This window comes from Anas acuta, chromosome Z (genome assembly GCF_963932015.1).
Source record: "Anas acuta chromosome Z, bAnaAcu1.1, whole genome shotgun sequence".
Classification (NCBI taxonomy): Eukaryota; Metazoa; Chordata; class Aves; order Anseriformes; family Anatidae; genus Anas; species Anas acuta.
The window spans coordinates 50726801-50740465 of record NC_089017.1 but is presented as its reverse complement, the minus strand read 5'-3'; the positions used below and the strand labels follow the sequence as shown (position 1 = coordinate 50740465).

Below are 13665 nucleotides of genomic sequence, written 5' to 3'. Positions count from 1 at the left end.
GGTGTAAAGTGCAGGTAGAAAAATTAGGTGGAATAATTTGGAGGCTCAAAAATAAGGAAAGTGCCTCAGCATTGTAAGTTTTAAGTCTAATAATCAGTGACAAATCCAGGTTTGTCCGCAAAGGGAATTTTACTGTTCTTATTTTTAACAAAATAAGATTGTAGCATTTGTTTTAAAGAGATGTATTCTCCTTTAAATAAATAAATAAGGGGGGCTGCTGATCTGTAAAAAATCAAGAAGTCTTTATATTTTAGTTAGACAGGTAAAGACCTATGAAGTATACTTACCGTTAAAAGGTGTATATATATGTGTGTGTGTGTATATATATATAAAAATTGATAGATCTAAACAAGCATTTTTTGGATGTGGGGGTGGAAAGTGTGAGTAGGTGAGAAACGTTGGTATCACCTTTATTTCTCTCACTTGACTCTCCATGTTAATCAGAATATTCTTGTTTTAATCCTTGCTTTTTTAGGTTTCAGAAAAAAAAGTATCTGATTAAACTCTGAATTCTTGTTTCTTATTTATTTTAACCTTTATCCATCTCATCTTATTCAAACAACTCCGTGTTTTTGTGTGCTACCCATGTATCTGGTCTAATGTAATAGCTTGTTTGTAGGTGAAGTCAAAGTAACTTGTTTTTAGGTACCTTATCCACTTTGTCATGTGCCCCTGTCTTCTAATTGCAGTCGATCAGATGATGATTCTGGATCAGCATCAGGTTCTGGATCTGGTTCAAGCTCTGGAAGCAGTAGCGATGGAAGTAGCAGCCAGTCAGGGAGCAGTGACTCTGACTCTGGTTCAGAGTCAGGAAGTCAATCAGAATCAGAGTCCGACACATCTAGAGAGAAGAAACAAGTACAAGCTAAACCACCAAAAGTTGATGGAACTGAGGTAAAACAAAATATACAAATGAAGTCTTTGTGGGGGAAAAAAGCATTGTTCTTGTTTCAGAGAGATGTTCATTTAAAATGAAAAGTGTTTAGATTTTAATTTAATTGGTTATTAATTGCATGTACTGCAGCCATCTTAAATATTGGTCTCAGTTTCTCATGACAAGTACTTGAATTGATGTATTTAAATTCTCACTTGTGTAGGTATTTTGGATCAGATGCCTACATAAATTTTGTTATGCAGAAGCACTAACTTACTTAAACCTTACCAAAGGCAAAGTCAGATGAAATGTTGCCGTTTCTGAAATTCTATTTTTATATTGTTCCAGTAATACTTAGTTTCCTTGTATCAATAAATAGTCATACAAAAAATTAAAGCCTACATAGAGATGGCTTTTTGTATCAAAAAGTTTGCTTAGTTTAGGAAAAAGTGATGTTTTGCCCTCCTAAATCAAGTGGGCCAAAATAATCTGCACTCTCCTCTGTTGTATGGATGTGTTTAGGTGATAAGCACCTATATATATATACATATATATATATTATGTTTTTATGTTTTTAGTATTATGTTATTATAGTACTATACGTATATAATACTATAGATACGAAAGGCAATAATATAATCATTGTATAAAACTCTAAGACTGTTATGGATTGTCTTTTATATTTTTGTTCGTGTATTTCACTATTCCCATATGAAACAAAAACATATCAGGTAAATAGTCTGAACAGTTTTATCTGGATCAGCTTAAAAATTTTCTTTATAAATGTTTTACATTAACAATGCCTACACAACTATTGTTAAACTTACTGAAGGAGCTATCTCAAGAATTCTTACATATTTTCTGTTTTCAGGAAATCTCACTGCTTTAAAACGGTGTCCAATATTATTAGTGTGTGCAGTATTTTGTAGTGGTTTAAATAATGTTGATAAAATTGAGATTAGTCATAATAGTGTTCATCTTGAGTTTCAGTATGTTTAACTGACTTATATCTCAATTCCTACTCAGTTTTGGAAGTCCAGTCCAAGTATACTTGCTGTACAGAGATCAGCAGTGCTCAAGAAGCAACAGCAACAACAAAAGGCAGTATCATCAGACAGTGTTTCTGAAGAGGTGAATAATATATGTTAGTTTTATTAACCATGTAAACATGCCTGTTCTATGGTCTTATATGATAGACAACATTTTTTTTGAGCCAAGCTGTATTCTGTAAGTGCGTGTTATAGTCTTAATCTGTAAAAGTAATGTTCAAATAACTGACCTTTTTATAAGGAAAGGTAAAAATAGTTCTAGTTACTTGTCTTCAGATGAGTTATGCCAAAATTATAGCTGCCTAGATTTATGAGTATTTTCAAGTAGATATTCTGTGATGTATGGACAAAATTTTCAAGCCACACTGTACTGCCTTGTATTGTATTTTTGGCCTATTGCATTTCTTAAAGATAATTAAAAATGCTAGAAGATTGTTCAACTATTCTTTCAGTGGAAATGTAGCTGCTATATTTTTCAAAAACTCGGTATGGAATATAAAACTACATATTTTTGTACAGTTTCTACAAAATAATTCTTGTATTCGAAGAACCACACCTGAATTCTATATATTTTAATACCTAAGCCATTGGCTAAACTTGACTTTGAGCAGTAAGAATATCTTCTAAGGAGGCTAGTGACAGTGAAATGGTACTTACAAATCAGGTTTTTCTCCTTCATTGGAAATATTACACTGGTCACACTTACTTGGCTAGATCTGTTTTTGTCTGGTTTAGCAACTCATTGTTAACTTAATCTCACATCAATAAAACATTAATTTACAGCTGTATGATCTAAAGTTTGTTCTTATGAAATTTTTTTTTGAAAATCTAATTTTTAGAAGATTCTTTTTTTTCTTTTTCTGAGAGTAGAGAGAAGAACAAACACATTTTCCAATTTTTCTTAAAATGGAGTTTAAATGTGAAAGATTATAGAAGGTGTGAGAGCTCTGGAAGGTTAGGAGGTTTGTTATTTTTTTGGTAGAACCATCAAATTGATGAACTTGGAGCATCTGAAGCCATGGCTTTATTTTATGTAGGCACAATAGTTATTTTTTAAGGCTTTTCTTCATGATGTTCCGTAGAGCTCTGCTGGCACAATATATTCATAGATAGTTAGATACTAAAACAACAGCAGTCCTTATTTTAGTCTTCTATATTAGTCCCTTTGGGGGATGAAGAGAGGGGGATGAACAATATGATGTCAACTTGAATGTGGGAGCTGAATACTAGAAGTATTTCATTCTTGTCATTGTCATGAATGGTATATTTTTTTTCTTCATCTGCAGGAGTCATCCAGTAGTGAAGATTCTGCTGATGACTCATCCAGTGAAACCAAGAAGAAAAAACATAAAGAGTAAGATATTTTCATAAGTAATACCACATAATTGTTTGTCAGTGATGTGTACTCATAACTGATGCCTTATTTTCCATGCTGAAAATGCTTAAGTTCTCTTTCTAATTCTTGTTCTTGTGTTTCTCAGTTTTGATTGACATTTTGGAATATTAAAAAAAAACAACACAGACTTTTAAAGAAATATCTATATCATATTCATTTGTGAGCAAAAGTGTCTGCAGTATTGTTCAAAAACATTCATTAGTGCTTTTATTTTTAAAATAATTTGTTGCAACATATTTTTGAGTTTAAGGCCCTCCTTAAAAGTTTTTGTAGGAATTGGAAACTACTTAGGTTGTCTCATAAATTTAAAGATGGAATCTCCTAATCAGTGCCAACTTTTTCTAATTTTTTTTCCTCTGAAAAGTTTAACAGTTATTATATTTCTGACAGTAATTAGCTTTATTGACTGGAAAGCAAAGTTTAATTGAAATTGTTCTGCCAGATCAGTTAAGTGGTAGATCGAAAATTTGTGAGAAGGATTATACTATGGCATATAGCAATGAGAAGTGAGTAGGCATAGTGACCTGTGTTTTTTATGAATACTGTGTAGAAAATGAACTGTTGTATCATTCTTCTTCTCACAATTAATGAACCATTGCACTTCCCATGGTTGCTGCTATATTGTCTTCATGAAATGGTAGTTGAAGAAAAAGGGCAAAAAACCTATGTAAAAATAGTACTTTTCTAATGATGAGTTGTTATTCATAGTCTTCTGCTATTTAAAAATCTGATTGCATCTAATAACAACCTCCATTACAAGACACATATTTATGTTTAGGAACAAATAACCAAATCCGTCATATATCCAATGCTTTGATTTTGCCCTACAATTCTCCTGAACAAGTATGTCTGCAGTTGCTAGATGACATGCAGATCAGAGATTTCTCAATATGTAACTTGATCAAGGCCAAGAGGATTGTGTTTTATATCTGTGGTCTGTATTTCCAAATAGATGTATGTTTTGGACTTCTCCCTCTCCCTCCTTTTTTTTTTTTTTTTTTAACCTACTGCTTGCAGAAAAAGTCTAAGTCATGATTTCTTGCCATTGCCCTTGTACCATCTGTACCATATGCTTACATATGTAAATCTTAGATGACCAGAACAATGGGACTGTAATTTCTGCCAGGACCTAATGCATATCGAAGTGAGAGAGAGGTCAAAGCACTGATTCCTAGGCTTCCTTACTGGAATTTTATGGATGAGATTTTTATGGTAATATTTCAGCTTTGATGAACATCAGTACTGCTCTAGCACTTCGGTCAAAGAAACCTAAACCTGATGTTAGATTTAGCAACCTTTCCACAATGCATACCATATTTTTTTTTCTTCTCCATGAAGATACTGAGATTAATTTGCCTATATTCAGTTAGAGTGTGAGGCAATGTACATGTACTACTCATTATCTTCTCTATTGCAAAGTTGATCACAGCTAAGCAGGAACAAGGAGATGCTGCTGCTCAGAGTCACAAGTGACTTATTCATAATATGTTGTCTGGTTGTGAAGTTCTGATTTAGGAACTCAGTGGGAGCTTTTGGGAGCCAGTGCCTCTCACAGGTGCTGCGGTTCAAATCTTTTGGCATGTTTCTCAAATCCGCTTTTGCGTTATCTTCTGCTTTTTGTGCCAAAGCTGCTGATTATTCACGAGGCACAGGGAACACAGGTATTAGAAAATGCAGGACTCTCCAGAATGTACGTGACAAGGTTTTATGATTTGAGCATGTGTAAGTTCCAATAAATATTTATCTTTCTAGTTAGACTTGCTAAGTTCTTTGGTTTCTTAATGTCATTCTTAACTCATTACTTCAAGCTGAAATTTATGTAGAAATCCAGATTTTTCTGTTTTGAATTTTACTGCTACCTCTTGGTAATGGAAGACTTATTTCAATTCCCTTTGAAGCCATTGGGCATTTTTGTTTATCATTTATGACAATAATTTTTACAACTTTCTGTCCATTGGCTAAAATAGCTTTTATTTCTGTGAAGAATGCTTGAATTACAATAGATGATTATGGTTGAATATCTGATTTTAAAAAACCAAAGTGAGTTACTCTTTTCTCTTTTGATTTTACAGCGAAGACTGGCAAATGTCAGGGTCAGGATCAGTATCAGGAACTGGTTCTGATTCTGAATCAGAGGAAGATGGGGATAAAAGTAGTTGTGAAGAAAGTGAATCTGACTATGAGCCAAAAAACAAAGTCAAAAGCCGGAAACCTCCAAGCAGGTAAGAAGTCCTTTCTTCTATGGTACTATGTCTAACGAGTAGTTAAGTATTGTACCGCTAATACATATGCAAATGAAATCATTATTGTATATTTAAAAATTATATTTTTTAAAGCTATTAAAGATATTACTAATACCAGTAGTTTGTATTGAATGCCTTTTCCTGTCTGCTGTAACGAAAAGTGTTGTAACTGTGCATTCGAGAAACACGTATGTTCAGAAAGTATCACAGAAGACTTTTGGTTGTCCAATTTGATACGCCATTGTTGTGTTGTATCTTACTGTCTTGAAGAATTAAGCCAAAAAGTGGGAAAAAGACTGCAGGACAGAAAAAGAGGCAACTTGATTCATCTGAGGATGATGATGATGAGGAGGAGGATTATGATAAGAGAGGATCTCGTCGCCAGGCAACAGTCAACATTAGTTACAAAGAAGCTGAAGAAACCAAGACAGATTCTGATGATTTGCTGGAAGTTTGTGGAGAAGATGTCCCACAAACTGAAGAAGATGAATTTGAAACTATAGAAAAGTTTATGGATAGTCGGGTTGGCCGAAAAGGAGGTAATTTTTAACAGTGTTCTTAAGATACTGGAGTGCATTGTAGTGCAACTGTAGCATTCTTACCTGTAGGTCCCTGATGTTTAAAAACAGTAATCGTTTTAAAATGCCAGAGAGTCATCTTCTTTTGTTTCTCACATTCATAAAGATGTTCCTTTTTAAAGCCTCATCTAAGCATTTCAAAGTAAAATGTAGAAAAAAATCTAAGTAGAAGGAAAAATAAATAAAAAGAAGAGAGCTTCATATTGTATAAATATGCATCAAATTTTTACACCACTGTTTGTACAGTTCAGTGGTAATTGATTTGTATAAATTGTATTTACTGGAGTGGAGAAAGCAGACAAGACAGACAAGTCTGCTGACCACTAGCCTGAGCTCTGAAAGACTGTTAGGAAGGATGAACCACTGAGATTGTGATTTCAGTTATTGCTGTACAAATTGTCTCAATACAATGCAATACACGGAATCACTACAAAATAGATATAAAACTTATTGCACGTGAAGTTTTAGATGTATTTTTATGAAAGGTAGTAGGCATGTTGTATTTCTATCATTTGCTGTCATGTATTGTCCAGCAGTTCTGTTTTGAGTTTGAGGCTGCAAAACAGACTAATTATCTATATAAGTAAATAATTAAATAAAAATATATAAAATGGTCCCCTTGCACTTCAGAGCTTCTTTTCTCCATTAGTTATACCCAGTCACTGAATTTCTGACCTGTCTCAGAGCTTGCACTTTCCTCTCAACTCTTCTCCCATGCTGTCCTAAATTCTAGCATATACTGCCCCAATGCCAGGAGTGCATAGTGTTGCTGCTGTGTTCAAAGTCTTCTGGACTAAGCTTCTTACATTCTACCTGCCCACATGCTGTTGCTGCTTGTGCTTTATATTGTTGTTGCCACTTGGTTGCTTTATCTGGTCACTGCAGCTTGCTGGGCTCATTTCCTTACTTGGCTATCCTCACAGAAATGAGCCTGTTTCCTGCTGCTAGGATGGTTTGGTTGTGATACAGATTGTACTTAATAATTTTCCCAGGTAAGATTCCAAAGCCAGAAAATGGAGTAGAACACATTTAGGGAGAAATAGATTCATAGTATCATAAGCAATAGGTTACTGATGTCTCAGGTGCCTTTTATAGGCTCAGTGATGAGAATAACGTAACAGAGAAGACAACAAGCAGTATTAGTGGAGCATTCCCTGGCAATCATTTTGATTTAAGTAGGAATTCAAAGAAAATTCTCATGAGAAATGATTAGATGTCATAGATTACATACAGAAATTTGGATTGTTTTTTTTTCTGATTCTGACTACTGTGCATGTATTAACATATGTATGTAATTATTCAAATAAATGTAATAACATGAGAACTGTAGATATTAGTCCAGTTACATGCTTATATAAAAGCATCGGTAATTGCTGTCTTACTGGTTAACTTATGACAGTGCACACTTAATTAAGCATTCTGGTATGGTTTCTTTTTCAGCCACTGGTGCCGCAACCACTATCTATGCAGTTGAGGCAGATGGTGACCCAAATGCTGGGTTTGAAAAGTCAAAGGAGCCAGGAGAAATACAGTATCTTATTAAATGGAAAGGCTGGTCACACATCCATAACACTTGGGAAACTGAGGAAACACTGAAGCAACAAAATGTTAAAGGAATGAAGAAACTGGACAACTACAAGAAAAAAGATCAGGAAACAAAACGATGGTGAATATTTTTATGAGGACTTCTATGCTGTATATTTTGTAACAACGTGGCTGTTTCATAACAGTTGTTTTGTAACAGTTATGTTTCTGAGACTTGTTACCTCTTCATGAGGGCAAGGTTTCAAATGTCTGTACAACAGGAAGACAAAAACTTTGAAAGCTGAAGCCTCCTTAACATGATCCCATTAGATAATCTTCTGAACCTGATTTTAATGAACCTGATTTTAATGTATCTGTTATAAGTTAAGTTTTAATAAGATGGGTAGTGTTTAATAATAATAATGAATTTGTTATTGAACTTTGTTCAGTTATGCAGGTTTCTTGCCTTAAGAGATAGATTAATTTTTCTTGGTGTCTTAGCCATTTCATATTGTTTTTAAGAATTTAATTTTCTTGGCTTGAATCTCTGTTCAAGTCTGAGAACCAAGAATTGAAGAAATCCATACATTTCTGTGTCATCTTTCTAGTATTCAACTTATTACAACACTTAATATATTTTCAGCAACCTTAAGTGAGATGGATTCTTACAGAATAAGCTACCCTCAGTACGGTTCCTTGAAAATACCCTATAAAGTATACTACTTGCTGTTTAGGACAGGTATTCTGAATTATCAGATTGTGATTGAATTTGTGTCTTTCGACAACCATCCTTGGTCATTAATGTTGAGGTACCTCGGCCAGATGCAACATTTCTGTAGTAAGAATGTCTGAGCTGTAGCCCCTTTCAAAGAAATGCTCAAAGCAGTGTTCCTGTGGTGGTTACACTCAGAGGTTTATAGTTGCTAGATTTTCATAGTTTTAGAACCACACAGTGTAATAATTGCTGTAAATAAATTCCTATTGCAGGCTGAAAAATGCTTCTCCAGAAGACGTGGAATATTATAACTGCCAGCAGGAGCTTACAGATGATCTACATAAGCAGTATCAGATAGTGGAAAGAATAATAGGTATGTTACAAACCTGCAGAAAGCAACGTTGAGAATATTTTATGTTCATTGCTCATGTGTTGCATTTGTAGTTAAAAATGTGGAATGTTACTAACTTATTTTTTAATTCAAAACAAATTTTGGGTAAAGAGAAGTTGTGCTATGAAGCTAATTTATGTTGTCTTATCACCTAAAATGAGCGTATTCTTAAAATACAGAAGTAAAATATTAATTTGGTATCTCTAATACGTTTCTACAGCTCATTCAAATCAAAAGTCAGCAGCTGGTTATCCAGACTACTATTGCAAATGGCAGGGTCTACCTTATTCAGAATGTAGCTGGGAAGATGGTGCTCTCATTGCCAAAAAGTTTCAGACACGCATTGATGAGTATTTTAGCAGAAATCAATCCAAAACCACTCCTTTTAAGGACTGCAAGGTGAGTATGTAAATGCAATGGATTTATAATAAGTTGTACTGGCTCTGGCTGTGATAAAGTTAGAATAGAATAGTTTGGTTGGAACAGACCTGCAATGATGTCGGTCCCACCTTGCTGGGAAGCCTCTTCCAGTGTTTGACCAATCTTACAGTAAACAAATTCTTCTTAATGTAGAAAAGGTACAATTGTTTGGGCTGTTGCTGAACAGTGTTCGCACAGTGTTCATGCCTTCTTTGTTTTTCGCTGTGCCCTTCCTTCCCCTTCTCCATCCAGAAGCAGGCCAGGGATGGGCAGGTGTTTGAAAGGGAACATATATAGCCGAGATGGAACAGGTGACCCAAACTGGTCAAAGATATACCCTGTGGCATGTAATGTCATGCTTGTCATTAAAACTGAGGGGGAAAAATCAGAGGTTCAATGGTGGCCATTGCTTGGAGACTTAATGGGTCTGTTGGTTGGAGGTCATGTGTGATTAGTTTTTTTTTGTTGTTGTCGTTTTTCTTTCATATTTATTTTTTTTTTATATTTTTTTCTTCACCTAGTAAACTGTCTTTGTCAAGATCAACAATTTTTTTCTCACTTTTGCCATTTCAGTTTTTTCTGCCATCCTCGTTCAAAACAAACTGCATAGTGGTAAAAAAAAAAAAAAAGTGAAAGTTTCTTATGCACCAAGAGTATTTTACATATTACGAAATGTTCATGAAGGTTGTTTGAGAACAGTAGTAATGGTAGATACATAGCAATATATGTGTCAAACATCTACTACTAAGAATGGCTTTTCATAGATTAATCCCCTAATCCCCTGTTTTTTTTTACTGGCATTCAAATGGCTTGTTTAGTATTTTAGTTTGTGTGAAAGGTAAGCTGAGTGAATAATGCGTTAACATAATTCCCATTGTTGAATTTAGATGACCATTCAAACTGAATTCAGCTTGCAATTTTTTATTTTTTTTTAAATTACTCATTTTCACATGGCCTAGTTTTTGGTGGTGGATGAAGACGACTTGGTGATCCCACAGATGCCTGCTACTACATTTTCTATAGAAAGCCAGTCTGGTAACTGCAGTCAGCAGTAAAACTGATGTTTAGTTTGCTGTTGACAGGTTCTAAAACAGAGACCAAGATTTGTTGCACTAAAGAAGCAACCATCTTACATTGGAGGACAGGAAAGTTTGGAGTTAAGAGATTATCAGTTAAATGGATTGAATTGGCTTGCTCATTCGTGGTGCAAGTAAGTATAGTTTGTTTGTAAATTCTAAGCATTCATAAAAACGTAAACATTATTTTTTTCTATATTTATGGAGGCTAGATGTCTTACTACAGTAAGCTGAAAGTAGAGTCCTGAGAGGACTGTTTTTGCTCAAAGAAATACTAAAGCTACTAAAGCTAATTACATGGTTGGTTTCAAAAAACAAACTCTGCTGTTGGTACTCCCACTCTCTGTGTAGAAGTCATTTTTTTAAAAAGCAATTGGAAAAAAATAACTAAGACTACAAAACTGAAAGAATCAAAGCAAAGTCTTATGAAATGCCAACGTTAGTGTTATAAGATAGACCCCTTAAGAATACTTCCAAGCTTTTTGTTAATTTTGTTAATTTAAGGAACTAGTATCTACATAAACTTCTTCAAGATGTATAGTTACAAAATCTTGAAAACTTTTACAAGTAGTTTCTATACTCAAGATAATAATGTCTTCTTGTCCATTCCCTTCCTCTCTCTTCATCCCCCTCTTCCTCATTCTTTTTTGTTTGTGTGTTTTTGTTTTTTTTAGAGGGAATAGTTGTATTCTTGCAGATGAAATGGGTCTGGGTAAAACAATACAAACAATTTCTTTTCTGAACTACCTGTTTCATGAACATCAACTGTATGGGCCTTTCCTGCTGGTTGTGCCACTTTCTACTTTGACATCTTGGCAAAGAGAGATTCAAACTTGGGCTCCTCAGATGAATGCTGTAGTTTACTTAGGAGATATAACCAGCAGAAATATGGTGAGTATTTCCCTTCATCATTAGAAAAGCTTATTTGTAAACCACATTCACTTCATATTCCTATCCTCCACTAATTTCCAATATTTTGGTTGGGAGTGAGCAAATAATTGCTGAAACACTTAAGATGCAAATTGAAAGGTCAGATTATGATCCTATATAAATGTGCATGAAAAGATTTCCATCTGTCTTAATAATAAACAGGATTAAAAATGTAGTCTTGCACCTGAAGACAAATTGTCTTCTGCCATGTAGTTATTTATGCAGATAAAATAAAAACTAGTATGTATGCAAGCCAACCACAATCTTAATTTATTTTCTGAAAAGTTCTTTTTTTTTTTTTTCCCTTAAGCTGTCTTCTGAATGTTAGTAATCTTGTTTATTAAAGCAAAAAACGTTTTGTAGAAATTTTCTGCTGTTTATTCAGAGGCTAACGAAGTGGCTTGGAGTGCTTAGACAGCTTGGAAGTTCAGTCTTGTGGAAGTTCAGTTCATGTGTTGTGCTTCTGTTTTGTGATCAGATTATTGAACATCTTTAAACATTTATATTGCTGTAGTGCTTATGTCTCATTGATTGGTACAATTTTTTTTCCTAGCTTACTGTTTACTTAATTGTTTTTGTAGATAAGAACTCATGAATGGATGCATCCACAGACCAAACGACTGAAGTTTAACATACTTCTGACAACATATGAAATTTTGCTGAAGGATAAGGTAATTTCACTAGCTTTCTCGGGGAGATGAAACCATTGCCCAGTGTAGAACTCTTGTTCGACTTGCACGTTTGGGTTTTTAGTAATTAAATGGATGTAGAGTGTGATGGATTTTACTTTTGGACAGTGTATATTTTTTAAGCACTTCTTGCCTTTCTGTATGTGTGATGAGGCTTTCAGCCTTCTTCCATTTCATCAAGCAGGTAATGCTTCTAGTTTGCTTGAGCTTCGCGTTACTGTAATGATCTCCTCCCATCAGGAGCTGTACTTCCCTTGTATCATCAAAGAGCTGAAAAAGAATCCAGCCCATTACACAAACATCTTTGAAACAAAACTTTGAAATCCAAAATGACTTTTCTTCATTATTATGCATACAGTAGGGTATTACTACTGTGTCCAGGACAGTAGTACACAGGGTTATTGTTAGTCCTTCTAAGAGTATATGGAAATTTTTATAGACAATGAGAAGAGCATTTTGACTTGATTTGTTTGGGAAGAAGAGGTCTATAGCTTCTGTGGTTGGTAGTTTTTTTTTTTTGTTTTTTTTTTTCTGTTATGAAAATTAATGTGGATCAGACTGTGCGCCCTTTTTTCATCTTCTAACTTGATTTATACTTTCTTGGGATGTTTGCGTATGCTTTCTTTGAACCTGGCTAATAGAAAAGCAATGATTAGTATTAAAGATATACAGCTGTCCGTATTTTATAAAAATAATAAAGAAAATAATGGTTATAAAATGTGAGAAATTATATACTATGTTTACCTGTGTAATGTTCACCCGGTTGTCCATTTCTTTAAGTCTTTCCTTGGCGGTCTGAATTGGGCATTCATAGGGGTTGACGAAGCTCATCGTTTAAAAAACGACGACTCTCTTCTGTACAAGACTTTAATAGATTTTAAGTCTAACCATCGACTTCTTATTACTGGAACTCCTCTGCAAAACTCCCTCAAAGAACTTTGGTCTTTGTTGCACTTCATCATGCCAGAAAAGTAAGGAAGAGTTTTGCATTGTTCTTGTAAATATTTTGTTAAGTTTCATAATATGAAATAGTGTAATGATTTGAGAATCAATAAAGGTAAACAATAATACTGTGAGATTGTTTAAATATTCTGTACAATGTAGATGTATGGTCCTGTTGCTGAATAACCCCAGTAGTAGTTGCTTCACCATTAGAGCAGTCCACAAGAATGATGGATTGAGGTGTACTGGTAAGAGCCCAGAAGAAAAAAGGCTTGCTCTTAATGTAAGAGGAAAACTGTATAGCTTTACTATGGGGAAATAGGATGAGATTAGGGATATCTTCTTGTCTGTATTAGTACTGTTAATGAAAGCAAGTTTGTACCAAGCTGCCTGATACCCTGTATTTCAGTCAGGCAGCTATTTTTCCCATTTATTTTAAATACAGTGAGCTTCCTGTATTGATCTCATTTTTATTGACCTCTGTTTGTACCTAGATTAAATGAGAACTAGTGTTAAATGAGGGCTAGTGTAGAGCTCACATTCCTATCAGACGTCTTGTAAATGCCAAGCAATGTTCCATTGTCTTGCAATCAAAGCCAATGTAATCTTTCATTTAGTAATTTATTTCTAAATATAATTTTGTAAAAGTGTTTGGGAATTTCCATTCTTCTGTTTACATACAAAGTATCTGGAATTTCTTGAAAGATCAGAATTCAGAAATTGGTTAAGTTAAACAAAGGAGGGGGAAGAAATCAAATTGGAATGCTTATACTTTTTTTTTTTTTTTTTTTCAATTTTGTTAGCATTCTTCTTAAATATTACTACTTTTGGTCATTCT

At 34.2% G+C, this 13665-nt stretch overlaps 1 protein-coding gene across 2 annotated transcripts in view; it reads left to right on the top strand.

The window, feature by feature from the left end:
- Positions 1 to 13665, top strand: part of CHD1 (chromodomain helicase DNA binding protein 1) — a 51954-nt gene that overhangs the window by 15800 nt on the left and 22489 nt on the right. For both annotated transcript variants that reach the window (XM_068666433.1, XM_068666432.1), the window contains exons 3-14: positions 690 to 894; positions 1901 to 2005; positions 3210 to 3277; positions 5392 to 5541; positions 5833 to 6101; positions 7581 to 7806; positions 8652 to 8752; positions 8991 to 9169; positions 10273 to 10400; positions 10941 to 11157; positions 11778 to 11867; positions 12666 to 12856. In XM_068666433.1, coding sequence (XP_068522534.1) covers positions 690 to 894; positions 1901 to 2005; positions 3210 to 3277; positions 5392 to 5541; positions 5833 to 6101; positions 7581 to 7806; positions 8652 to 8752; positions 8991 to 9169; positions 10273 to 10400; positions 10941 to 11157; positions 11778 to 11867; positions 12666 to 12856 — 1929 coding nt within the window. The remainder of the gene's footprint in view (positions 1 to 689; positions 895 to 1900; positions 2006 to 3209; positions 3278 to 5391; positions 5542 to 5832; positions 6102 to 7580; positions 7807 to 8651; positions 8753 to 8990; positions 9170 to 10272; positions 10401 to 10940; positions 11158 to 11777; positions 11868 to 12665; positions 12857 to 13665) is intronic.